Genomic DNA, 24,391 nt, shown 5'->3' with positions numbered 1-24,391 from the left:
CCTAAGCAACTCAATGGATGGAGTTGCTATGGCTGAGACAGGGAATGCTTCTGGAAGATCAAGTTTGCAGGATAAATTAAGAATTCATTCTCAGGCATGTTAAGATTGAGATGTCTACTGGAAATCCAAGTGGAGATGTCACAGGGACAGTTGGAAAGAGATGGGGCTAGAGATACAACTTTGGAAGTCATTAGCTCAAGAATGAAATCAACAAGGGAGTGAGTTTCGATAGAAAAGAGTTAGACTAGATAATCTTTCAATGTAGGGGACCAAACCCCTTCTCTAGGGTGTCATGACCTTACCAATGGACAGCAAGAGAATTTCACAGGTCTCCCATACTCAATTCAACTTCAGCTACTTATTTATGCCAACTATACTTGGCACCATTGAGGATACAGAAATGAAAAATGTAATTCAACACACATTTATTGGCCACTACTTTATTCTGGGCACTGCAGGGAATGTAAAGATAAGTAATTGAATCAAATCCACAAATGTTTATTAGCACCTATTATATACAAGTCCTCCAGTGTACTTGACTCTGTAGGGCTTGCAAAGATGAGTCACCTAACTTAGCAAATATTTTTTAGTACCTACTTTATATATAAACCCACAGAGGACAGAAAAGCAAATAGTTGTGGGGATGCACAGAAGAGCAAGCCGCTGCCCCAACCTCAAAATGGTAGCAGATCAATTTCCTCTCTTCTGCCAACTCTGATCAATTAATTGGTAGTGACTGTAGGGCTCTGTTGAGGAGGACTCTAAGATCTCATTCAGGCTTGGAGAAAAGAATGCCACAATGGATAGTGATGTCTGCTGTGAGCAAAGGAAGGAGAATGTAGTGGCACATGCCATAGGGTTGACATCTCTGGACCGTGGGATTGGGGCTCAACAGACTGTGGAAATGGACAGGGGCTCCACTGCAGCCACTTTTCCATGTATTCCAATTCCTCTGTAAGCAGCATCTTTAATAGCTGGAACAAGACTGTTTTGTAGTACAGCCTGCACTTCTTGGGACATTCGCTAAATAATAGCTATCAGCCAACACTGCTTTCACAGAGCTATTTCCCTTTATTCTCAAAATCCTGGAGAATAAGCAGGGCAGGTATTACTGTCCTCATTTTACCAATGAGGAAATAAACGCAAGAAGAGATAAAGTGACTTGTCTGAAGTTCCACAGTAAGAGCCGAAGCCAGAACGAGACCCAAAACCTGGAATCAGAACTCAAGTTACCTGACTTGGCATCCATGGCTTCCTTTGGGGGAACAGTCACAACCATTTCTTGCACAGGACTTTACAGCTGGAAATCACTTTCACATTCTTAATCTCACTTTATCCCCCCAGGGACTCTCTTGGGTTGTGTTGATACCTCCATTTTACAGCTAAGGAAACTGAGGCTCAAGGGGGGAAGGGAAATAAAATTAGGAAAACACACTGTCTGATTCTTAAGTCCAGTGCTTGGGGAGATAGTGGCAGAGAGGGAAGGAGGAAGGCAGGAGGCAGTGTGTTCCCCAAGGGTCTCATTTGGAGAGGGCAGGAGCAGGCTGGGAGCCTCCGACTGTCCCGTCTGCAGATGGAGAGAGTGTGGTTCAGCAGCCCTCGGGCCCAAGCCAGGAATCAATCGCTGGCCTCTGCAGAGACAACTTCTAAAGATGTTTTTAATTAAAGTCCAGGAAGATCTATATGTGTAATATCTCTTTGCCTAGCAACGGCACTGGCTCTTACCACCTGAGTTGGGGGGAATGGGACAGGAGGTTTCCAGTGGGGAGAGGCAGCAGAGATGTGCAGAGGCCCAGGCCCTCCGGAGTCAGCCCCACCGCCCAGGTAATCTGGACAGAGAGGAGTATATCCATGTCTCTCTTTTTCTTTTCCATCAACAAATTATTCAGCGAACATAAGCACCCTCTCTATGCCAGGCCCTGCGACCACATGGCACTGGGGTGCAAGGGTGATAGAGCTACCATCCTACCTTCAAGGTTCTAGCACACAGTAGGTGCTCTGTAGATGTTGGATGAACGAATGCAACTGAGTTATAGACAAAAAAATGTTTACTTTCTGCAACTGGCAGAAGGACGCTATTGCAGATATTTAAAATGTTGCTGTCCCAACCAAACAAAGTCAGTAGACTACAAAACAGAGAGCCTCGTGTAAATATTGAGAGGACAGAAAAGCTTGTGCTTCTCGATTTGAGGTAGTAGGAGAGTCCTCTCTTCTCAGGGGGGCATATTAGATCCACACACACGCAGGGATTGCCTGGGTGGACAAGTTAGTGGCTGGGATTCATGAGGAAAGAAAGAGTGAGAGGAGGGTGTTGGGGCATTCCCTGGAGACTCTGGAGAAGGGTGTTTGCTGCATAGGAGGTCCCTTACTCATCGGGGCAGACCTTGTCTTTCTGCTGCCTGTTCCCCCTCCTGCTCTTCCCCCCAACCCCTGCTTCATAAGTATCTCTGTCTCTGTCCCACTTTCTGTCTATCTCTCTGAACCTCTGTCCCTCATTTCTTATTTCTGACCCACTTTCTTGCCCCATCTCTCTGCACCACCTTCTCTGTCACTTGTCTCTGGACCTTCCCTCTCCCCTCTATGCTGTCACCTCCCCCTCCCATGCAGCCACTTCCCTGCATCTCCTGTGCATCATTCATCTACATTAGGCTGTGCTGGCTGGGCAGCTGGAAGCAGGGTCAAGGCCAACCCAGCAAGCCAGCATTGTAAGTGATGATCGGAGAGGGACTTGGGTGTGGGGTGGAAAGGGGGGGAGTTTGCGAAAGGGCTTGTTTCCTGTGTAATCTGATCATTCCCAGGGACTCGACAAGTGGTTTTTAATTTTTAATAGAAAGCATTGCACACAGTGCTGGCAGCAGCAGGGGGTGGGACTCATTTTTTATAAATGTTTGAGAAGCTAAATGTGAGCCTAGAGTTTCCCTAGGCCCAGCGGGGTGGCAAAGGGTGGTAGAGAAGAGGCAGGATGATAATAATTACAAACATCTTCATAATAATAACTCTTGGTCACCTCAGTTGAGGACTCTGTTCTTTTCCAAAGTGCTGCATCTCTTTCTCTCATTAAGGGGTCTCCCACACACAGGGAGGCAGGAGGGATAAAGTCTTATCTCCATTTTACAGAAGGGGAACTGAGGCCTGATCAGATCAGGTTTTTTCACAGCTGCACAGAGCCAAGGACAGGGCTGGAATGAGAATTTATGTCTGCAATCCCTGAGCATCACTCCATGCAGCACAATCCCCACCCCCCCGCCCCCACCGCCAGAGCCCGAGCCTGAGGCCTCAATCACACCTCTCAGACAGCAAGGGTTAAAGAACAATAAAAGAAAGAGTTCTGGCCTGGAAGCCAGGACAAAGGTTCCGATTCTGGCTCCACCACAAACTGTGTCAGAGATAAACCAGATAAACCAGAGATGAGTTAGTAAGCAAGCTCCCTTCCTTCTGATGCTGGTACCAAGAGGTCTCTTACTCAGGGCCAAGGACACAGCCCCAGGTGCCTCCTGACTATACAGAGATGAGGGAAAGGAATGAACTTCAACTGAGTGCCCACTACATGCCTAGCTTCACCAGCCACTTAAATCCATCCTTTCTAATCCTCATAGCCTCTAGTATTACAGGGGAGGAAACAGGCCAGACAGAAGAAAAGATTTGATTGAGAGCACAGAGTGGGGAAATGGTGGGATCTGACCCAGGACTCTGATGCCAAAACCCATCCAGTCTCCACTGAGGTGTGAGGAGCATCTCCTCTCGGGAGTGTCCAACTTCTCATGCTGACATTAACTGGGAGGAGCTCCAATGACTTGGTGTCAGCTGTCATCCTTGGTGCTACAGCCTAGGTATCAGTCTCAGGACAGGCTCAGTGAGTCTGGGAGGGTAACATGCTTGCTAAACAGACCTGGGTTTGAATCTTTTCCTGCTACTTAGTAATGATGTGATCTTGGGAAAGTCATTGAGCCCCTCTGTGACTCAATTTCCTCATCAGTTCAATCAGGGATTGGTTGCAGGGTATTGATTCTTAGCTCAGGAGGCATTTTAGAATCACTCTGGAGCTTGTAAAAATACGCTTGCCTGGCCCCACCTGAAGAGTCTTATTTAATTGGTCTGGGATGGGGCTCAGCATCAGTTTTATTTTAAAGCTCCCAAGAGATTCTAATGTGCAGCCAGGTTGAGAAACACTGGTTTCTGTGCTCTCCAAAGACTAGCCATTCCATATCTAACATTTCACATGCAACCATTCCTGTTCCAGCCTGAATTTAGGCCTTTAACAGCCATTTAGCAGAAGGGCTGAGCATCAGCACCACGGACAGTGAACAGTTCATTCCAACCAATCCCAGAGCTGCTTCTGAAAGTCTGGCCTTGAACCAGCTGTTGGGGAGGGAGAATCTAAACCCAACTCCTAGCCCTTCAGCTCCTCTTCCCTTCTTTCTGTGAGTCTTCCCTCTGTCACTCGTCCATCCGCTTCTACTCCAGTCGACCTCTCCTACCTATGTGGCAGGATAAGGTGGGTTTTGATATCAGATCCACCTGGGTTTGAGTCCTGCCTCTCCTACTTCCTTGACAGATGAACTTGGCCGGGCACTGTCCTTGGTGCTGAATGTGGAAATCGATTTGAGTTCTCCCAACCATCCCGAGGGTTTGGTAGTACTGTACCCCTGCATCACAAATGAGAAAGTTGAGGGACAAAGAAGTTTATTGCTTAACTTCGCTCAGCCTCCATTTCCTCATCTGTAAAGTGAAAGTCTTAATAGAGCTTATCTTAAGGTTTTATTGTTTAAGTTCTACGAGATAATATACATAAAGGGCTTATACGAGTATCATAGCATCTAGCACAAAGTAGTTATTTAACAAATGGAATCTATCATTATCACTGTCATTGAATAGTTATATGGATCAACAACGTTGTTAATCAATAACGTTATTGATTAATAATTGATTTCATTATTAATTCACAATTTCACCCTTCACTGTGCATAGCAGTATCCTCAGCTGCAAAATGGGAATGACACAGGAGTGTGCTGGAGTTCGCCCATACCAGCTCACAAGAGCCACATACTGATTTTCAAGAGTTTTGTGGGCCAGTTGCTGTCATGTTGGTAGCTTGAAAATGGGCATGGTGGGCATGAAAATCAGGAAACACTACAAAACAGGGAGTTCCTTCCCACTCTTCCACCCTCTGAAGCTGATGGTTAAACATTTACCAGCACACCACTGCCTCTGTATCATGGAGCTGGTGTGAGGTCTGAGGAAGAGAATGAACATGACTGCATTGTCAAATGCAAATTGCTGAACCTAGGGGGGATGATCTGAGGAGGTCCCACAGCAACCACAAGCCTGGCACCCTTTTTTCTGCCAATTCTGGGGAGCTGCTGACTGGTGAAGAAGGTGGGAGGGGGTTGCGGACTGAGGAAGCCATTTCTGTGGGGCCTGGGAAACCAGTGGTGAATCACTGTCCCTTCACCATCCCCACATGTCGGTAATGGCTGCAATAAAGAATCCCAAATTGGGGAAATGATTCCATCATCCCTGAGGGAGTTCCTGAGATGCAGCCAGGGAGACTGCAGCCATGGCCCTGGGGAGTCGCCCAGCCCAGCATTGTGCCTTGCCCAGGGGGTGGGGGAAAACAGGCAGGAGGAAATTACAAGGAGACCCTCTCATAACAGTTACAACAGGCACTATTTATTGAGCACCACCATGAGCCTGATGCTTTATGTATCTTCTCCCATTGCAATCTCTGGAGGGAGGCATGATTGTGCCATTGTACACCGGCATGCTGTGCCTCCTGAGACAACCACCACCACAAGCTGCATTTATTGGATTCTAAGCATGGGCCGGACACTGTCCTCAGTGCTGAACATGAAAATCTGTTTGAATTCTCAAAATGACCTCAGGAGTTTGGTAATACTACCACTGTCATTTCACACATGAGGAGATTGGTGTACAAAGGGTACATGTACAAGGTCAAACTTTTAGTAAGTGTCAGCGCCATCACTGTGATCCAGTACACCAGGCCACAGTGTCCAAAGTCACTGCCGGTGCTGAGACTGGTACCCAGAAGGGCTTTGGTATCACAGAGTCCTGAGTTCGAATCCCACCACTTCCTCAATCTATGCCCTAAGTCAAATCTTTTCCGCTGTCTGACCTGTTTCCTTACCTGTAATATTAGAGGGACCCATTCTGCATCTGTGAGATGCTATGAAGATTAGAGATGATGGATTTAAGTTCCTGGTGAAGCTGTGTGTGTAGTTGGTGCTCGGTAGAAGTTCATTCCTTTCCTTCATCTCTGCATAGTCAGGAGGCACCTGGGGCTGTGTCCTTGGCCCTGAGTAGGAGACCTCTTGGCAACAGCATCAGGAGGAAGGGTGCTTGCCCACGCGTCTTCCCCAGCTTTTTTTGGCAACTCTGACATGATTGACAGGGAGCCGTGAAAGAGAGGCGCATTGCAGGGCTGGTTTAGGAGTCTCTGGCTGGGAGGGGAGACCCGGAGAGGGAAATGAGAAATGCAAAAGAGTGAAAAATAAATACATGTGTCTGTCTGGAATGATGGAGGGCCCCAGGCTGGAGGCGGGAGAGGCGGGCAGCAGGCTGGGCTTAGCAGAACTGCAGCAGTAGCACTTCCAGTCTCTCTCATTAGCCAGGCGGTGAACTGGCCTCACCTCCCAGCATGCTGCCCTGCTGGCCCAGACAGCCCAACCCACTGGCTGGGCACCCAGCAGAGGGCATCTCCCTGAACTGGGGTCTCACTCTCCACCCCTTTGGGTCATATCCCGAGCACCCAAAACTCCCTCTTGGGTCTTCCACCTCACCCCCTTCCTTCTGGAAAGGTTCAGATGGACCAAACCTCTTTCCTGGCCCCTCCATCTAACCCCTCCCCACCCTACTCCCCACTCCCACCTGGTCCAACCTCACATCCCGGCTTTCGTCAAATTGAACATGATGTCAAATTAGAGCCATCTCTGGGACAGGCCGAAAGAAGCTCCTAGTTTAATGAGGCAGCGTCGAAAATCAATAACTTAATTGCCGCTGTTTGATGGACTTTTATCCAATTTATACTCTCCCCAGCAGCCTACGTGCGGAGCATCAGGAGCAGTGTGTGTATGGGGGGGAGGGGGGCTGTCTGGGCACCCAGGGAAGGGGCGAGGGGGACACCAGGGCCCACAGCCAGCTACCTTCCAAAAGCAAAGCTGGGCACTGCCACTCTCCCGCCGAGTCCGAGAGACACTGGCCTCTGAGCACCAGTGAACTTGGTTGTCCCATTAGACTGTCCCCTACCGTGGGGAGGGAGGGATGGGGAGGGGGGAGGAGGCAAAAGTCCCTTAAAGAATCAGAAGTGGCTAGAATGGGTAGAAAGACCCCTGGGTTGAGAGTCAGGTGTCTGGTTTCCAGTCCTGGCTGTAACTCTGAATGTGGTGACCTTAACTGGTGCTGATGATTGTTGCCACCACCATTGAGAGACTGCTCTGAGCCACTCTGTGCTGGGAGCTTAAAATTCATTCCCTCGACCTGATGAACCAAGGTCTAGGATTATCCCCGTTTTGCTGAAATGGATATTCAGAGAAGCTGCCTTTCCTTGCCAGAGTCCTACTGCTGAAAACCACCCAAGGGAGATTTGAATCCACACGTCTGACTCCAGGGTCACCCTTGTGCCACTAGGAAGGCCCCGGGTCAAGAAGCAGGTTGAGACTCAGGGTGGGGATGGGGACTGTGACGGCGCTGGCTTTGGTGGCCTCCAGCGAATCTTCAGGGGGTCTTCTCTCTCAGCTTCCCTGGGTTGGGGGAGGTGGGGGGGGGACGAGGACAGCAGCCCCAGACGACCCTTGTCTTGCTTGGTCCCCCGGGCCCAGGCACGTCGGTGATGCAGGTGATGGCTTCGGATGCTGATGACCCCACATATGGCAGCAGCGCTCGGCTGGTGTACAGCGTGCTGGATGGCGAGCACCACTTCACGGTGGACCCCAAGACCGGTGAGGGGCGGGGCCGGGCCAAAGGGGCAGAGCTGGAAGGAGGGGATGAAGCTCGAGGGGCGGGGGCATAAAGGGCGGGGCTGGGGCGGAGCCAGCGGCGGGGCGGGGCGGGGCCGGGCGCGAGCAGAGGACCACCCCCAGACTTCTGCCCTCTGCATTCAGTCCCAACGGTGGCACCACCCTCAGAGGAGGGAGGCATCTTGGGCTCTCCAGGAGACTCCAGGATCATAGGGAGGAGCAGCCAAGAGGCAGGAAGAGGAAAGGATTGAGGAAGAGAAAAAGAATGGGGGGTTGGGGTCCTGCAAGACTGGCAGAAAAACAAAAAGGCAGGAGGCGGGAACTAAGCTGCCCCACTTGTCCTTAGAGCTAAACTGAGGCAGGGGTGTCTGCAGCCCTTACAGGGTCATAAGTGAGGTTGGGGGAGGGAAGATGGCTGGGAAGGACACATTTTCAGCAGTTTTGAAAGCTTTGTTCATATGGCAGTTAGGATCTGATGGAAAGACAGAGAGAGACACTTAGAGACCTTCACAGAATGGTGGCTTCTCTTTTGCCTATTCACCGCCCCCCCCGCCACCAAACAGTGGTGCAGCACCCCACCCACCGTTTCCCACTTCACTCACTCTGAGATTAGAACTTGGCTAGTCTCCGAGGAGCCTTGGGAGAGTGCCAGGGAGGACAGAATGAAGAGACTGAGGCTCAGAGAGGTGAAGTGACTCACCGGAGGTCACACAGCTGGAAGTGGCTGCCAATTCCAACGGGGTGCTCGGGGTGCTCGCACTGCACCACAGATAGGAGGGGCAGGACAGTAGTGGAGCCAGGAAATGAGACATCAGACCCCACAGAACGTTTTCAAAGGCCATCATGGGTCTCACAGTCCTGTAGGGGAAGCGGGGACCAAGTCTGTGCATGAGAGATTAGGATGCAAGGCTTCTTGGAGGCACTAGCTGTAATCTTCAAAGGATAAGGTGTTGGCCAGACTCAGATTTCAGAGAAGGGCATTCCAGGCAGAGGGCATGGCACACGCAAAAGCTTGGAGGAAGAGAACAGCCTGAGGCATGAGGGGAATTGTAAGCAACTCAGGCTTGGGAAATCAGGCATGTTGAGAGGTGATGTGGAGAGGCTGGCAGGGGCCTGACTGTGCTGGTGTAAGCCAGGCTAAGGAGCTGGGATTTTATTCTAAGGGAAATGGTGGGCTTTCGGGAGAGGGGAGGGATAGATGGATTTGGGTCTTGGGCTTTTGTTTGTGTGTTTTTGTTTTGTTTGCAGGGGAGGAGTGAGGATTTCAGTCTATGAGCACACATAATATCTTCATTATTTTTTTCTCCTTGTAAAAGTAATGCATTTTAGAAAGCATTCAAACATTAAAGAAATGTTAAAAAGAAAAGAAAAAGAAAATGCTTCCAAGTCCCTATCCCCAGTAATTGCAGCCCCAAAGGTAACCACTTGGTGTATATATCCTATGAGATCTTGGACTCATTCACTTGAAAAATATTGTCAATTTTTAATAGATAATACATTTCAAGGTTCAAAATTCAAAAAGTTCAAAGGGATATTTAGTGGCAATTCTTCACCCTACCAACTCCCCCAGCCACCCAGTCTGTGTCCCCAAGACAACCAATGTAATTTTCTTGTGTATCTTTCCAGATTCTGTGCATGTACAAGAAAATAAGGTACATGTATTTGTTTTATTTTTTTTTTACACAAATGGTAGCTATAAACACACACTGTACACATTGCTTGCCTTCTTTGCTTAACAATACATCTTGAAGATTATTCCAACTCAGTGCATAAAGAGCTTCCTCATTCTTTTATTTAATGGCTGTTATACACTAAAATTTATTTCAGCAATCCCCTATTGATGGACACTTATGCTGTTTCCAATCTTTTGCTACAACGAACAGTGCTATAGTGAATAACCTCATACATGCATCATTTTGTGCTCGTGTGAGTATATCTGCAGGATAATTTTCAGGAAGTGAAAAAGCTGGGTCAAAGAGTACATGCCTTTGGAATCTTGATAATGCTGAAATGTACCACACTACAGTCCCACAAGCCACACATAGGAGTGCCTCTTTCCCTCCTCCTCACCAGCACTGCAGGTTCATTGATGACTTCTAAGCAGGGAGGTGACATGCTCAGGTTTTCATTTTAACAAGATCCCTCAGGCTGCTGCTGTAGATCTTGGCTCAGAGGCAGGAACTGGAGGCAGGGAGACCCCAGAGTCTGTGACCACCATAGAGTCCCAAAGGACTAAAACCAAAAGCCTGCACCTTTTCTCAACACCCACCTGGACTCCTTACCCGCCTGTCTAGCTAGAAGCCAGAGATGATGAAGGATTGAGAGTGAGGGTTAGCTGAGAAGCTGAGGAGAGAGAATAGGGGGTGGCAGTGAGATCCTGCAAAGGGCCAACCTTGGGGGCATAGATGAATGCACAGGACTAGGTTGAGGGAGGAATCTGGAGTTCCTCTCAACCTAATCCCATATACTCATCTAGGCAAGGGGACACTGATAGAAACAGTAGGAGGATATAAATTAAGAAAATGATATAGAGGGCCAGCCCGTGGCTCACTCGGTAGAGTGCGGTGCTGATAACACCAAGGCCACGGGTTCGGATCCTATATAGGGATGGCCGGTTCACTCACTGGCTGAGCGTGGTGCTGACAACACCAAGCCAAGGGTTGAGATCCCCTTACCGGTCATCTTTTTTAAAAAAAAAAAAAAAAAGAAAAAAAGAAAATGATATAGGAGCAGAGGAATTAATGAATGTGCCCCGGGATCTGGTGCAGAGCTAAATAATTAAGCTTTAGCCATATTGGCTTTAAGAGGAGAGATGAGGCGGAAGAAACATCTAGAAGCTCTAGCACGCTATCTGAAATATGGGCGTGGAGTTCTGAGATTGGTTGGGGCTCCTTAAGCTTCAGTTTTCCGTGCACCAGCGGAATAATAATACCCACCTCACATTTGTGAAGATTCAATGGGAGAGTTCATTCATTTATTCAACAACTATTTATTGAGTGCCTACTATGTGTCTGGCTCTGTTCCAGGCAGTAGGAATGCAGCAGTAGGCAAATCTAAGGCTCTACCCTTAGGGAGCTTTTATTGAAGTAGGGAATACAAAAAATAAAACATATAAACATATAACATAAACACATAAATATATAACATAATGTCAAATAGCTAATAGTGCTAGAAGAAGGTAAGGAGATAGACTTAGCTTAAGAAATCAGGACAGGCCTTTCCAGGGAGGTATGCTGAGGCAGAGACCGAGTGAAGTGTGAAGCAAGGGTGTGAGCCATGCAGATTTCTGGGGAAGAGTACTGCAGGCCCGGGGAAGAGTGAGTGTGCAAGTGCTCAGCCCAGCACTCACTGGGACAAGGGAATGTGGTGGTGGTGATGATGCCTTTATCCAATTAGTCTGAGGAGGTGGGCACCTTAGCATGGATAAGCTTTCAGAGGGGAAGGAAGAGAGAGAACATAGAAATAAGGGACGGGCCAGGACTATGTCTTGGAAGGCAGCAAGAGTGGCAGATGAAGGATCAGACTGCAAAAGAGTGAGGATGGCCACCAATTTCTGCAAAAGAAGGGGGTCATGAGGAGGGAGGCAAGTGGAAGTCCACAGAGCCTGGGAGAGCAGGAATGGTTCCCAAGAAGCTAGAAAGTGAGCACCAGGCAAGGCAGGTGACAGAGTTCAAATGGGGTTCTTGTTCTAGAGTCCCTCAACTTCTCAGTCTGAATGAGTCCTTTTTGACATTTCCCAGAAAGAACCAGATTTGTCCTCCCCTTGTCCATAGCCCCACTGCAAGAGCCGCCCTGGTGCCTTTCCCAGCCCCAACTCTATTTCCCCAGCCAGGAATATTCTGCTGCTGCAGGTCTATATTTAGCAGCTGCTGCGAGGTACAGTCTGTTCTGGCTGTGCAGATAGCAGGGAACAGAGCCGGCACGGGCCTGAGAGGAAGGTGTGAGGGAAGGGAGGAGGCGGGGCGCCAGAGGAGGAATTAACTTGTGTGTTTTAAAGGCCAGGCCTGCCAGCAAGCCCCCCACAGGGGCGACAGAAATGGCATTTGCGGGCTAATGAGGCATCACATGGGCTCTAGGGCCCTTTCTGCAGCATTTGGAGGAGACAGCAGGGGCAGTGAGGACAACAGCTGGAACTGGGGGCAATGGGGAAAGACAAGGCTGCAGGCAGCTGGGGCCAGGTTATACTTATCAGCCCCCACATGCCACCACCCCAGCAGGAACAAAAGGATTCTCTCAGAGACTTCACGATCTCTGCTAGAAATCCCAACTGGGCCAGAGAGGTCCACTTGACGGGGAAGGAATGAAACTAACATTTATTGATCACCTTCTAAGTGCCAGACCCTGGGGTCAGGATAATGAACTAGACCTGGTTTCTGCCCTCAAGGAGCTATTGTTCTAACAACAAAGAAGCCAGAAACAAATAGACAACTACACCCAGGCTGTGAGAGGGGTGGTGGAGGAGCAGCAGGAATCAGTCAGTCAAAATGTTATGTGAGCACCTACTGTGTGCCAGGCCCTACAGATACGAAGATGAACAAGACCAGCATGGATCTCTGCCCCTGTGGAACTTATTTGTGGGTGTACCCAACCCGGGACTTGAGGAAAAGGATCAGCAAGACATCTCCAAAATGTAAGCTCTGCTGGTGGAAGCTTCATGTCATTTAATCCTCTCAATCGCCCTACTGGATGGGTATCCCCATTTTACAGAATAGGAAATGGAGGCTCAGAGAGACTCAAGAACTTGCCCAAGGTCAGGTAGCACAGAAATGGTAAAAAGAAGACTTGAACTCATATCTATCTGACTCCAGAGTCCCTCCTTTTCACATTGCCTCACATCTGATTCTGTGCAATCCTAGCACATAGTAGGCCCTCAGTAAGAGTCAAATGAATGAATGAGTGAATAAATGAATTTGCAGAGCCACGAGGTTTCAGGAACAACTTCATGGGCTGATTTGGGATTTTTGTACCCCGGTCCCCTGGTCCTCCAGGAGTGCAACAGCCTCCACAATGCTTCTCCCTGCATCAGGAGGTAGCATGGGTAGTGGAACATGGTAGATAGGAAAATATGTGATAAATCCCTCCTACCCCTGTGCACAGCCTCTTAGTAATGGGACTTTGCCAGTGCTCGCATCAAGAGGTGGAGCCTATTTCCCTGCCCTTCAAATCTGGGCTGGCCTGTGACTTGCTTTTGCCAATAGGATGTGGCAGATGTGATGTTATGCAAATTTTGAGATTAGGTCTTAAGAGAACTTGCAGTTTTCACTTTTGTTGTCCTGGAACATAGTCGTGAGACCGCCATGTAAGGAAGCCAGCCTACTGGAGGATGAGAGAACCAATGTGTCCCAGCCAACAGCCAGGATCCACCACCAGACTTGTGAATGAGGCCACCATGGGACTTTCCAACCTAGCTGATCCTCCAGTTAAACACAGCTGCATGGTGGGCCCAGACGAAACCAGCAGAAGAACAGCCCAGCCAACCAGATTTCTCTATCAGTTATCTACGGATATGTAACAAACCACCCAATGCTCAGTGGCTTAAAACAACAACAATTTATTAGCTGTCACAGGTTTGTGGGTTGGTTGGACAGCTCTTTTGCTGGGGTCACTCATGTGGCAACAGTCAACTGTCAGGTCACTGGGTTGACTCAGCTGGGACAGCTGGCATGACTGGGCCTCTCTCTGTGTGTGGCCTTTCATCCCAAGCTTCTTTCCAGCACCGTAGTCTCAGGATTCCAAAAGTACAGGCCCCAATGCACAAAAGCTTATCAAGCCTCTGCTTTAGTCTTACTTCCTGATGTCTCATTGGCCCAGGCAACTCTCATGGCCAAGGCCAGAGTCAGTATGGGAGGGGATAACCCAAGGGTGTGGATACTAGGAGATATGATTCATTAGGAGCTATCACCATAGCAACATACAGCAGTGTGTGACCCCAGGAACAGGGCCCAGGGGCAGCATGGCCTCTGGGTACCTATCCCAGAGATGGCACCTGAAATCACACACTTTACAGGGCTTTATGACCCATTTCCAAGTGAGAAGAGTTTAGGGTCCTCAGTTCCTCTGGAGCTGGAAGTGGCAGGGATGGCATGGAGACCACTCACATGGGACTTCTCTCTTCACCCACAGGAGCAGAGCCAGAGCCTTGCTCTAAGCCCTACCCAAAGATGGGGACACTGAGTTTTGGTGTCCAAGCCCATAGCTGCACAGTGGCTCCAAATCCTATCACCAAACCTCTACATTCAATGAGATCCTAAGTGTAAAGGGACATGCACAGAGCTTAGCGCACAGTAAGTGCTGGACTAAAGTCAGTTCCCTTCCCTGCCTTTCTGCCTGGGACCCCCTGCACCCTCCTTCCCTCTGCTTGTCTTTCTCCAGGACTCCTTTTCCTCTGTCTCTCCCCTTCCCTCTCTGCCATCTTCACCCTCTTCCTCCCCTCTTTCTCCCTCTCTGCTTTTTCTCTCCTTCCAATTCCGCAGTGTAGAGAAGACGACAGACTCCACCTTCCCAGTATGACCCTGCTGTCCAGGGCTGCAAAGACTCAGCTCACAGAACAGCTGAGGGCCAGCAGGGTGCTGCCTTCACAGCCCCAGCCTTTAGGTGCAGCAACTGGGAAACAGATCGGGGGTACTTGCTCCATGTTTGAAAAAATGGCTTACCTGATTAGGACTGAAGAGAGCAAGAAGGATATTCCAGGAGCTGAGATAGGACCACAGAAGTGACATCCTTGTGTCAGAGGTCTGGCCTCTCCCCTTGTACCTGGGGGTGGGGTGGAGCAGAGGATACTAGGTGGGCTGGGCAGGGAGTCTCTACCCTGACAGTGATCTAGCAGAGCCATTCAGAACATGGATACTGGCACCAGAGTGTGCATTTGAATCCTGGCTGTGTGCTTCATACATGTGTGACCTTGGGCAAGGTACTTAGCCTCTCTCTGCCTTTGTCTCTTCATCTGTGCAATGGGTATAATCCTAACACCTTCCTCATACCAATGTTGAGAGGATTAAATGAGACAACTCACTTAAGAGGCTTAGAACAGTGCCAAGCACAGAGCAAATGCACATAAATGTTACTGATTGTTATCATCACATGCAATTCTCATGAGATGAAACCCTATACCACTGGTTCTCAGCAGTTCGTAACCTATTTTACTCCTAAGGCCATTTGACAGTGTCATTTTTGGAACTGAGGCGGGGAAGGGGGGGTTGCTGCTACTGGCATTATCTAGTGGGTTGAGGCTAAAGTTGCTACTAAATATCCTTCAATGTACAGAACACATACACTACAAAGAGTTATCCGACTCAAAATGTCAATAGTGCCAAGTTTGAGAAATCCTATTTTTTAGGTAGTTATTGTGGTTGTCCCCATTTTACAGATAAGGGAACTGAGACTCAGAAAGTTAAAAGGATTTGCTCAAAATTGCATGGCCAAAAAAATTGGCAGATCTGGGATATATCCCAAAGCCGTCTGCTTCCAATACTCCCCTGTCCCTGGGAAGACCAGTCACAGCAGAGGAGGGGTCAGGAGGGGGCCTATTGATGAGTTGCAAAGGCCACTGACTGAAGGTCTGTATGACCCGTGATTCAACAGAATACCCATTCTATATCTACATGTGGTCACACAAAAGTAGGTGCCCCACCCCTGGCTACTCCAGCTACACACACAAATGCACACACACACACACACACACACACACACACTACAGCCTCTCCTCGCCAGCTACATGAACAAATACACACACAGACACACACATACATGCACACACTACAGTCTCTCCTTGCCTTGGCCATGTGAGGAGTGTCTGGGGGCTGTTTGGGGACATCAGGAGTTGGAGCTCAGGTTTTATGGGGCGCATCGTGGAGCTGCTGGTGCATGACTCCACCTGGTGCACAGGCCCTGGGCACCACCTGTCACCACCTGGTGCTTGGCAGGTTGGAGTAGGTGGCAGGGAGGTTCTGAATGCATCAACTCCCCCTCCCACCCCTAGTCTCTTTTGCTGGCAGGGAGACAAGAAGCCCAGGCTTCCCCTCGGCAGAAGTAATCTTGCAGTTGCCCCCATTCCAGCTCCCCTCCCCCATTTCCATTAACAGGTTAGAGGATTGTCTGTTCAGCAATTAGCTGGTGCCTGGACAAAGAATCTAGGGTGGGGTTGGGGGAGAGGGGGAGAGGGGTGGGATCCCCGGGGGCAATGATTTCGTTGTGGTTGGCTCTAAGCTGAGTGTTACTGACAGAGACAAGTCAGGCGCAGGCCTGACTCATGCATAGAATACCAGGTGGGGAAAATGAGGTCCCAAGAGTGGGATTAGTTGCCCAGGGGGGTCACACAATTCTAGTCCATAGGCTTCTTTTCAGTAAACAAAATAGTCCCTTCTGTTGCTTTTGGGTTGTGTCTCTGTGTAAGAAAGCATGTGTGTGTGTGAGAGTGTGTGCATGAGAGTGCACGTGTGTGTGTTGGACTGGGTGGCTGATAGTATACCCTGTGTGTGAATGTGTGAGTGTGGGGGGGAGAACATGTATTTGAGAGAGTATGTGTATGTGATAGCTGTGTGTGTGGATGTGGATGTGTGCAAGTGTATTGTGTATGAGTGTGTGTATGGGTGTTTGGACTATTGTGTGCAAGTGTGTGTATTTCAGAGTGTCTCTATGTGTTTGTAAGTATGTTTGTGTGTGTATAAGTATGTGAGTTATTTGTGTGAATGTGGGATTGTGTCTGTACATGTGTGAGTGTATCGGTATGAACATGCGTGTGAGTGTGTGAGAGAGTATATTGTATGAGTGTGTTTGTGTATGTGTGTGTGTGTCTGTTATCTGTATGAGCATGTGTGCATGGATTTGTAGGAGCATGTATGTGAGTGAGTGTGAGTTTGTGTGGTGGCCACTGAGCCCCGCATGGGCACTGTGACACATCAGCATCTTCTGTGTCACCCACTGTCCTCCTGAATTTGAACTAACCCAGAGCTCACCAGTTCTGAGTCTGCCCAGCCTGTGCAGGGGGCTCCATATCAGCTGGCAGCTGGTGGGGGGCATGCCTAGGCTCACCCTCGCTCATCTACAGGTGTGATCCGGACAGCTGTGCCTGACCTCGACCGCGAGAGCCAGGAGCGCTATGAGGTGGTGATCCAGGCCATGGATATGGCGGGTCAGCTGGGCGGCCTCTCGGGCTCCACTACTGTCACCATCGTGGTCACCGATGTCAATGACAACCCACCCCGTTTCCCACAGAGTGAGTGAGGCTCCCCGGAGGATGGCCGCATCTGTGTGTCCGTCTGTTAGCCCAACCAGGCCACCCATGGACCCCAGCTTCCCTTTAGACTTCCCACCAAAAGAGGGCTTCTCACTTGTCTGTCTGTCCATTACGTCACCCACTAACCGCCAGCCCCCTCCAAACATACTTCCTGCAGAGGAAGGCCCTGGTGATGTCTGACATTCCATACATCTAAGAAACACCTTCATGCCCCTCACCTTGCTTCCTGCAGAGGGGGAGCCCCACCTGTCAACTTTCTGTCCATCCACCCCAGCCCCTCACTGGCCCTTGCACACACCCCTAGCCTGCTTGTGGCACAGCCATGTGCCACTGACCCACGTTTGCAAAGTGGAGCGGGGGCATATAGATACAGACAGAGGCAGCAGCCACCACACCCAAGCAGAGGGACGCCCATAGGTGTGCATGGAGAAACTGAGTCTCAGTGACAGGTGTTTCCCTCCTCCTCTGAGCTGCAGATGAGGAATCTGTGCTTCTAAATTAGGTCTTTCCACCCTCTGCCTCTCCTGGCACAAAGGGGTTTGGGGGATTCTCTAGCCCAGGCCCCTCCCTCCCTATCAGCCCAGCCAGCCCTGCTTGGACCCAGGCTCAGGACAAGAGCTGCGCCGGTGAAGCCACCAAAGCTGGCAGAGACTAAATGCCACGGGGAGCTGGGCTGATTCCTATCAGGCGAGTCATTACTTAAGGTCTGCTGCTCTCACATTAGGCCTGGCCACAGGGGACTGACCCCCGCAAGATAAGGGAATCCAATCCCTTAGCTGAGAGCACAGCATCCTCAGGGCCTAGCATCTCAGCCCAGATACAGAGTGGGGTGGGCAGAGCCCGCCCACTAGCTCCACATCACCAGGGAGTCTGGCATGGAAGCGGGCCCACCTCCCGTTCACCCAGCCCAGCCCAGCCCCATCCACTGATGGAGAAGCTTCAAAGCCCATGCGTGGGGCAGGGGGGAGCCCACCCAGTCTTCTGCCCAACTGTGCCAGGATCTGTATCACCTCTGAGCTGGAAAGGCAGGGCAGACAGAGAGGAGAAGGCCAGGGCCCCAGGAAGACTTCCTTTCCTTCTCTTTTCTTTCTTTCTTTCCTTCCTTCCTTCCTTTCTTCCTTGCTTTGTCATGAAGTATAGCACACAAACAGCAGGGTATAAAATAGAAATGTCCAGTTCAACAAATAATTATAAAGCAAATACGCCTATGCCCACCAACCAGGACCCCAGAAGCCCCAAGATGCCCTTTCCTGATCATAACATCTCCCCGCACCCCTTCCCCCAGAGTTAACCACCACCCGCTTTGGGGATCTTCTTTGCTTTTCTTTAGTGTCTATTCACCTATGTATGCATCTTCAGACATTATAGTCTAATCTCACCCATTTTTGAACCTTTTGTAAATGGGTTATGTGATACATATTGTTTTGTTTCTTGTTTTTTTGTCTCTCAAATTTGTTTATAAACTCGTGTTGTTACTTGCAGCTATCATCCATTTTTGTTGCTGTATAGTATTCCATATTATTCTATAATTTATCTATTCTGCTGTTGATGGACGTTTGGATTGTTTCCAGTTTGGAGCTATTATGAAGGACACAGATTTGAACATTGTTGCTCATGTCTCCTAGGGCCGATTTACACACTTTTCTCTAGTGTATTTACAGAGGAACAAAATTGCTGGGTCATGAGATATACCTACCTTCAACTTTACTAAACAAAGCCAAGCTCTTTGCCCCATGAAGAAATACACTTGTTCTTTGTACCACATTGTCATCAGCACTTGGTGTTGTCAGAGTCTAATCTGTGTTAATCTGGCGAGTATATACAGGTAATAATGCCGGTTTCCATTTATACACTCACTAGTCCCTCACACATTTCATTAATGTGACAGCCTGGTGTGTTCTGCCAGGCTCTGAGAATGGCTGGTGAATAAGAGATGCAGTCCCTGTCTTCCAGGGTTCATACCTGGGAGAAGGAATAAACAGCAAATGAGAGGAAGCTGCAGTAATCCCTACAATGGGATAAGCTCAGGGGCTGTGGGAGCACAGGAGCAGAGCCTGGAGGTCTGGGAAGGTTCCCTGGAGGAGGTAACATTCGGTGAGACTAGAAGGAAGAGTGAGAGTTGGGAGGTGAAGGCAGAGAGAAGAGAAGAACAGGGAGAGAGAATACCTGGAGGTGAGAGCGAGCGAGGCATATTTAAGGAATCACAAGAGCTTCAGCCAGGCTGAAGCTAGAGCTGGGGTGCGGGAGTGGAGGACAAGGCTGGGGAGTCAGCAGGAGCCGGGCAGCAAGCGCTTTGTAGAGCAGGACAAGAGGCTTGCACAACTCCATGCCAAGGGCAGTGGGGAGCTATGGAAAGGATTAAAGCATGGGAGTGGCGTGTTCAGTTTTAGAAGGAGACCCTCTGGCTGCTGTGTGAGAACAGAGGCAGCCTCTCCATACAAGGGTTACCCAGACCTGTGGGGGCCCCAAGAGACACATCCCCATCCCCACACCCCCTGCTTTGCCTGGACTGGGCAGGATTTAGCAAGTCATCCTCACCTTGACCGGAGCGGAGAGCAAGGTGCTGTTTGCATCCCATCTGACCTCGTTCCTCCTGGTTTCCCCTCTGCTCCTCCCCTCCAGCCAAAATGGCCATCTTGCCATTCTTCAAACATGCCAGGCATTGCACCCACCTCAGGGACTTTGCACCTGCTGCTCCCTCTGTCTAGAATGCTCTTTCCCAAATATCCACTTGGCTCACTCCCTCACCTCCCTAGCCTTTTGCAGAAATGCCATCTCGGTGAGGCCTATCTTGATCAACCTCTTTAAAACTGCACAACACCCTCAAAACACTCTCCACACTGTCCCTGCCTTAGTTTTCTCCTAAGTACCTATCACCATTGGACACACTGTATGTGTTACTGATGTGATTGTTTAGTGTCTTTCTCCTTCCATTAAGAGAAAAGCACTGTGAGAGCTGAGATTTTGGTCTGTTTTATTTGTTGCTCTAACCCCAGTGCCTAAACTGCATGATATCTGGGACATCATAGGTGCTCAATATAGACTATATATTGAAATGAAGGAATAAATGCCATTAACATCAACAGAAAAATCAGTATGAAGCCCCATCACTTTAATACTATTTGTTCCATTTATTGAGCAGCTACCATGTACTAGGCACTGTACTGGGCATTTTTCATGCGCCATCATCTGAGTTAATTGTCATAACAACACTGCTGTTCCCATTCTACAGATGAGGAAAATGAGGCTCAGGGTTACAAAGCTGGGACTGACTCCAGAGCCTTAGCCTTTATCACTGTGCTCCTCTGTCCCCTTCACTGGGCTGGTGGGGAAACTGAGGCTCAAAGAACTGCAGGCACTTTCCCAAATCAATCAGTGAATGAACCCAAGGGTCAGAAGTAGGACCCACCTCTTTGCACTGCCTCCACATTTCTGCAGAGGACACGCTTCTCCCACCCTCCATCCTGGCCAACCTGGGAGCCCCTTGCAGACACTGCCTCCTTAGAGGTTCATCTGGACCCTCTTCTCCCCTCCCCCAGAGCTGCAGTAGAGGCTGCCCCCATCCATCCTCATGGCTGTGTCCTCCACAGAGATGTACCAGTTCAGTATCCGGGAGTCGGCCCCCATCGGCACAGCTGTGGGACGTGTGAAAGCCGAAGACTCCGATGTGGGTGAGAACACGGACATGACTTACCACCTTAAGGAGGAGAGTGGCAGTGGCGGTGATGCGTTCAAGGTCACCACGGACAGCGACACTCAGGAGGCCATCATCGTAGTGCAGAAGGTAAGGCTGCCTCAGGAGGGATGGGGGATTGCCCAGGGGGGGCGGGATCAGGGAGTACTCTGAGCAGTCCATACCCCACCTCACTCCACTCCAGGGAGTAGATCTCTCTAGAGACCTAAGGCTAACCTAGGAAAACACTGATGGTATCATTCCCATTTTACAACTGAGAAAAATGAGGCACAGAGAGGTTAAGTAACTTGTCCAAGGTTGCACAGCTAGTTGTTATAGCCAGATCTAATCCAGATTTGAATCCATGGTCTTAAACACTGTGTAATATGCTACTTCAAGTTCATGCTAAGCTCTTCACATTCATCATTTCCTTTAATCCTCATGTTTCCCTCTGAAGGAGACATCATTATTCCCTATTTTTACAAGTGAAAAATAGAGGTTCAGAGAGGTAAAGGGGTTCACCCAAGATTATACCCATAAGGGACAGACTTGGAATTTGGGTCTGGTAACTCCAAAACTCTTTCCTTCCTGAGTCCAACATCCTTCCTCACCCCCTGACTGGCCCAGGAACCAGAATCTAAAACTGCAAACTCAGCGATTCCTAGGAGAAGGGGACAGAAGATAAATAAAGAAGCAAAAATCCATTTTCCAGGACTTGTTTATGGGCTTGACAACTCAGGGCTGTGCAGGCCTTTCAGACTGTCCATTCCAACCCTGCTCATTCACGGAAGGTCCAAATCCCTTGCACTGGTCCAGTGGTCACAGGCCTTTGTTTGTATACCTCCAGGGACAGGAAGCTCACACCCTGACACTGTCCAGCTCTTCTCCCATCATTCTGCTAGAATGTTTCTCCTTAAATCTGCTCCTATCAGCCTGTGCACTGCCTTCTAGGACCCACAGAAACATCTGCCCCTGACAGCCCTTCATTCACTCAGCAAACACACAATGACCACTCTTCATCCGGCATTGAGGGTTTGAGGATAGAGAAAACTCCCAGTTCCTCCAGCTGCTTCCTGGAGGAAAATAATATGATAGTGCACACTTATAATAAAGTGCTCACCACGTGCCAGGTGCCCTTCGACTGCTTCCCACGTATTAACTCATTCAATCCTTACATCAACCCTCTGAGGTACTGCTATTGTCCATTTTATAGATGAGAAACTGAGGCCCTGAGAAGTTCAGGAAATTTCCCAAGATCATGCATAGCATAGCCCAGTAGGAATGCGGGCCCAACTAGTCTGGCTCCAGAATCCACTCTTTTAAGCACTATGTGGTTTTCTGTCTTTTGATCTCCATTTGTCCTCACTGTGTGATGAGCCCGTTTCACAGATGGAGAACTAGAGGCCAGAGACCCAACACCACAGAGCAGCAGAAGCAGGCCCCAAACCTAGCCTTGGGGCCACCAGCCCAGCATTTGCTCTCATCTCCAGGGCTGTCCTGTCCCCCACCCTCAGGCCCCCTGCCGCCTGCAGTGGCGCCTGAGTTGTCTCTGTGGAGTCAGCGATGGCTCAGAGAGCAGAGGCACAGCCTGATTGATGACCTGGCTCCAGAATCCATCGCTCACTCTCAGCCAGGCCTCCGTCTGCCTCCCTGCATCCTGATTTCCCAGGCAACAGGATGGAGGAAGGAGGGAGCCATTTTTGCTGCTAGGAAATGTGGTGGGAGGATTATGGGAGGAACGAAGGGACCCTTATACACAGGGCAGGCACCTGCCTGTGGGTCTTTAGGAAGGTCACCTTTGCCAATCAAATCGCTCCCCTACCACGCAACAAAGGTGCCTGCAGCTCCACCATTGCTGTTTCTCCTTGCTATAGGCACTGTCTTTAGCAGGCCAGAGCCACAGAGCTCATTCATCAGAGGGTCACCCATTAGCACCCCTGATGAGAAGCACAGGCTCAGCATGGATTTAGCCGGATCTCAGAGGAAAACCCTAAGGCAGTCTGGCTTATCAGGCTCAACTCACATTAGTTGCTACCTCTTTGTGTACCAGGGAATCCTGGCTCTGCTCAGGGATGGTGGGCAAACTACTGAGCCTTTCTGGGCCTCCATTTCCTCATGCGTAAAGTGAAATAATAATAATAACACAAGCCTCTTAGGGTTGTTGTAAAATCGAGTTAACATATGTAAATCACTGGCACATAGTAGTGCTTGTTAAATAAATTAATGAAATCACCCAACATAAGTTCCCAGAGACAGTAGCTCGGAGTGACTGTGTGTCCCTATGTGCTTCTCCCACGGAGCCTCACTTTCTCCACCTGCAACTGGCAAGGGTTGGTCTGGGTCTCTGACAGCCAGTTAGTTCCACGTGCAGCCCGGACACCGCACCCTCACCTCCCCCCAAGCCCTGCTGAGTCACCTGTGACCTTGGGCCGCCCGCCTCTTGAGAGCCTCAATGTCCACCAGACCCCAGCCCACTAACCGGCCCTCTGTTCCCTCTCGCAGCGCCTGGACTTCGAGTCCCAGCCCGTGCACACCGTGGTCCTGGAGGCCCTCAACAAGTTCGTGGACCCCCGCTTCGCAGACCTGGGCACGTTCCGCGACCAGGCGATCGTGCGCGTGGCCGTGACCGACGTGGATGAGCCCCCCGAGTTCCGGCCGCCCTCCGGCCTCCTGGAGGTGCAGGAGGACGCGCAGGTGGGCTCCCTGGTCGGCGTGGTGACGGCGCGGGACCCCGACGCCGCCAACCGGCCCGTCCGGTGAGACCCGCGCCCGGGGCCGACGCCTGCTGCCTGCTCGCCCGCCAGCGCCCCGCGGACAGACCGCGGGCGGAGGGGAGGAAGGCCGGGGCGGGGAGGACGGAGGAGAAGACGCGGAGGGGAGGTGGAGAGAAACAGGCCGGGAGCCAAAGAGCCAAGGAAACAGATGTGAGGACAGTCACAGAGAGAGAGGCGACGGGAGTCAGGACAAGGAGGGAGAACTAGGTGCAGCAAGAGAACTGGACTCGGCCTCCCAGCCCCGCTCCTCCCTCTGAGCTCTGCTCCCAGCCAGTTTACCCACCTGCCCACGACCCCCCGGAGTCTCCTTCTGGCCCCACCTCTCCCTCTTCATCCCCCCTCGGTCTCCATTAGACATCTCAGACTTGCCATGTTTTTCTTGAATCATCCTACCTCCGGAAGGACAACTCCATTCTTCCAGTTTTTCAGGTCATAAGTGTTGGAGACATCCTCGACCCCTCTCTTTCTCTCACACCCGCCCCCAACCCATCAACAAATCCTGTTGCCTCCACCTTAACGATATATCCGGAATCTGACCAAGTCTCACCACCTCCGCTGCTCCCACCCTGGTCTGGGCCATTCTCTCTTGCCCAGATTATTGCAGCTGCCTCCTCGCTGGTCTCCTTGCTTCTGTCTCCCCACTCTTTAATTTAGAGTCGATACAGGAGCCAGCCTGCTTAAATGAAAGCCAGAGTCTAGCTCACTTCTCCTCAAAACCCTCCAAAGGTACCTATTG

At 50.1% G+C, this 24,391-nt stretch overlaps 1 protein-coding gene across 1 annotated transcript in view; it reads left to right on the top strand.

Moving 5' to 3' along the window:
* CDH22 (cadherin 22) overlaps window positions 1–24,391 on the top strand; it is a 68,006-nt gene that overhangs the window by 14,266 nt on the left and 29,349 nt on the right. The window contains exons 3-6 of the mRNA XM_063078720.1: window positions 7,836–7,955; window positions 17,020–17,187; window positions 20,799–20,992; window positions 23,384–23,637. Coding sequence (XP_062934790.1) covers window positions 7,836–7,955; window positions 17,020–17,187; window positions 20,799–20,992; window positions 23,384–23,637 — 736 coding nt within the window. The remainder of the gene's footprint in view (window positions 1–7,835; window positions 7,956–17,019; window positions 17,188–20,798; window positions 20,993–23,383; window positions 23,638–24,391) is intronic.

Source organism: Cynocephalus volans, chromosome 1, assembly GCF_027409185.1.
Source record: "Cynocephalus volans isolate mCynVol1 chromosome 1, mCynVol1.pri, whole genome shotgun sequence".
In the NCBI taxonomy this organism is placed as follows: domain Eukaryota; kingdom Metazoa; phylum Chordata; class Mammalia; order Dermoptera; family Cynocephalidae; genus Cynocephalus; species Cynocephalus volans.
The sequence above is the reverse complement of the archived record's forward strand: the minus strand, read 5'-3'. Positions and strand labels throughout refer to the sequence as shown.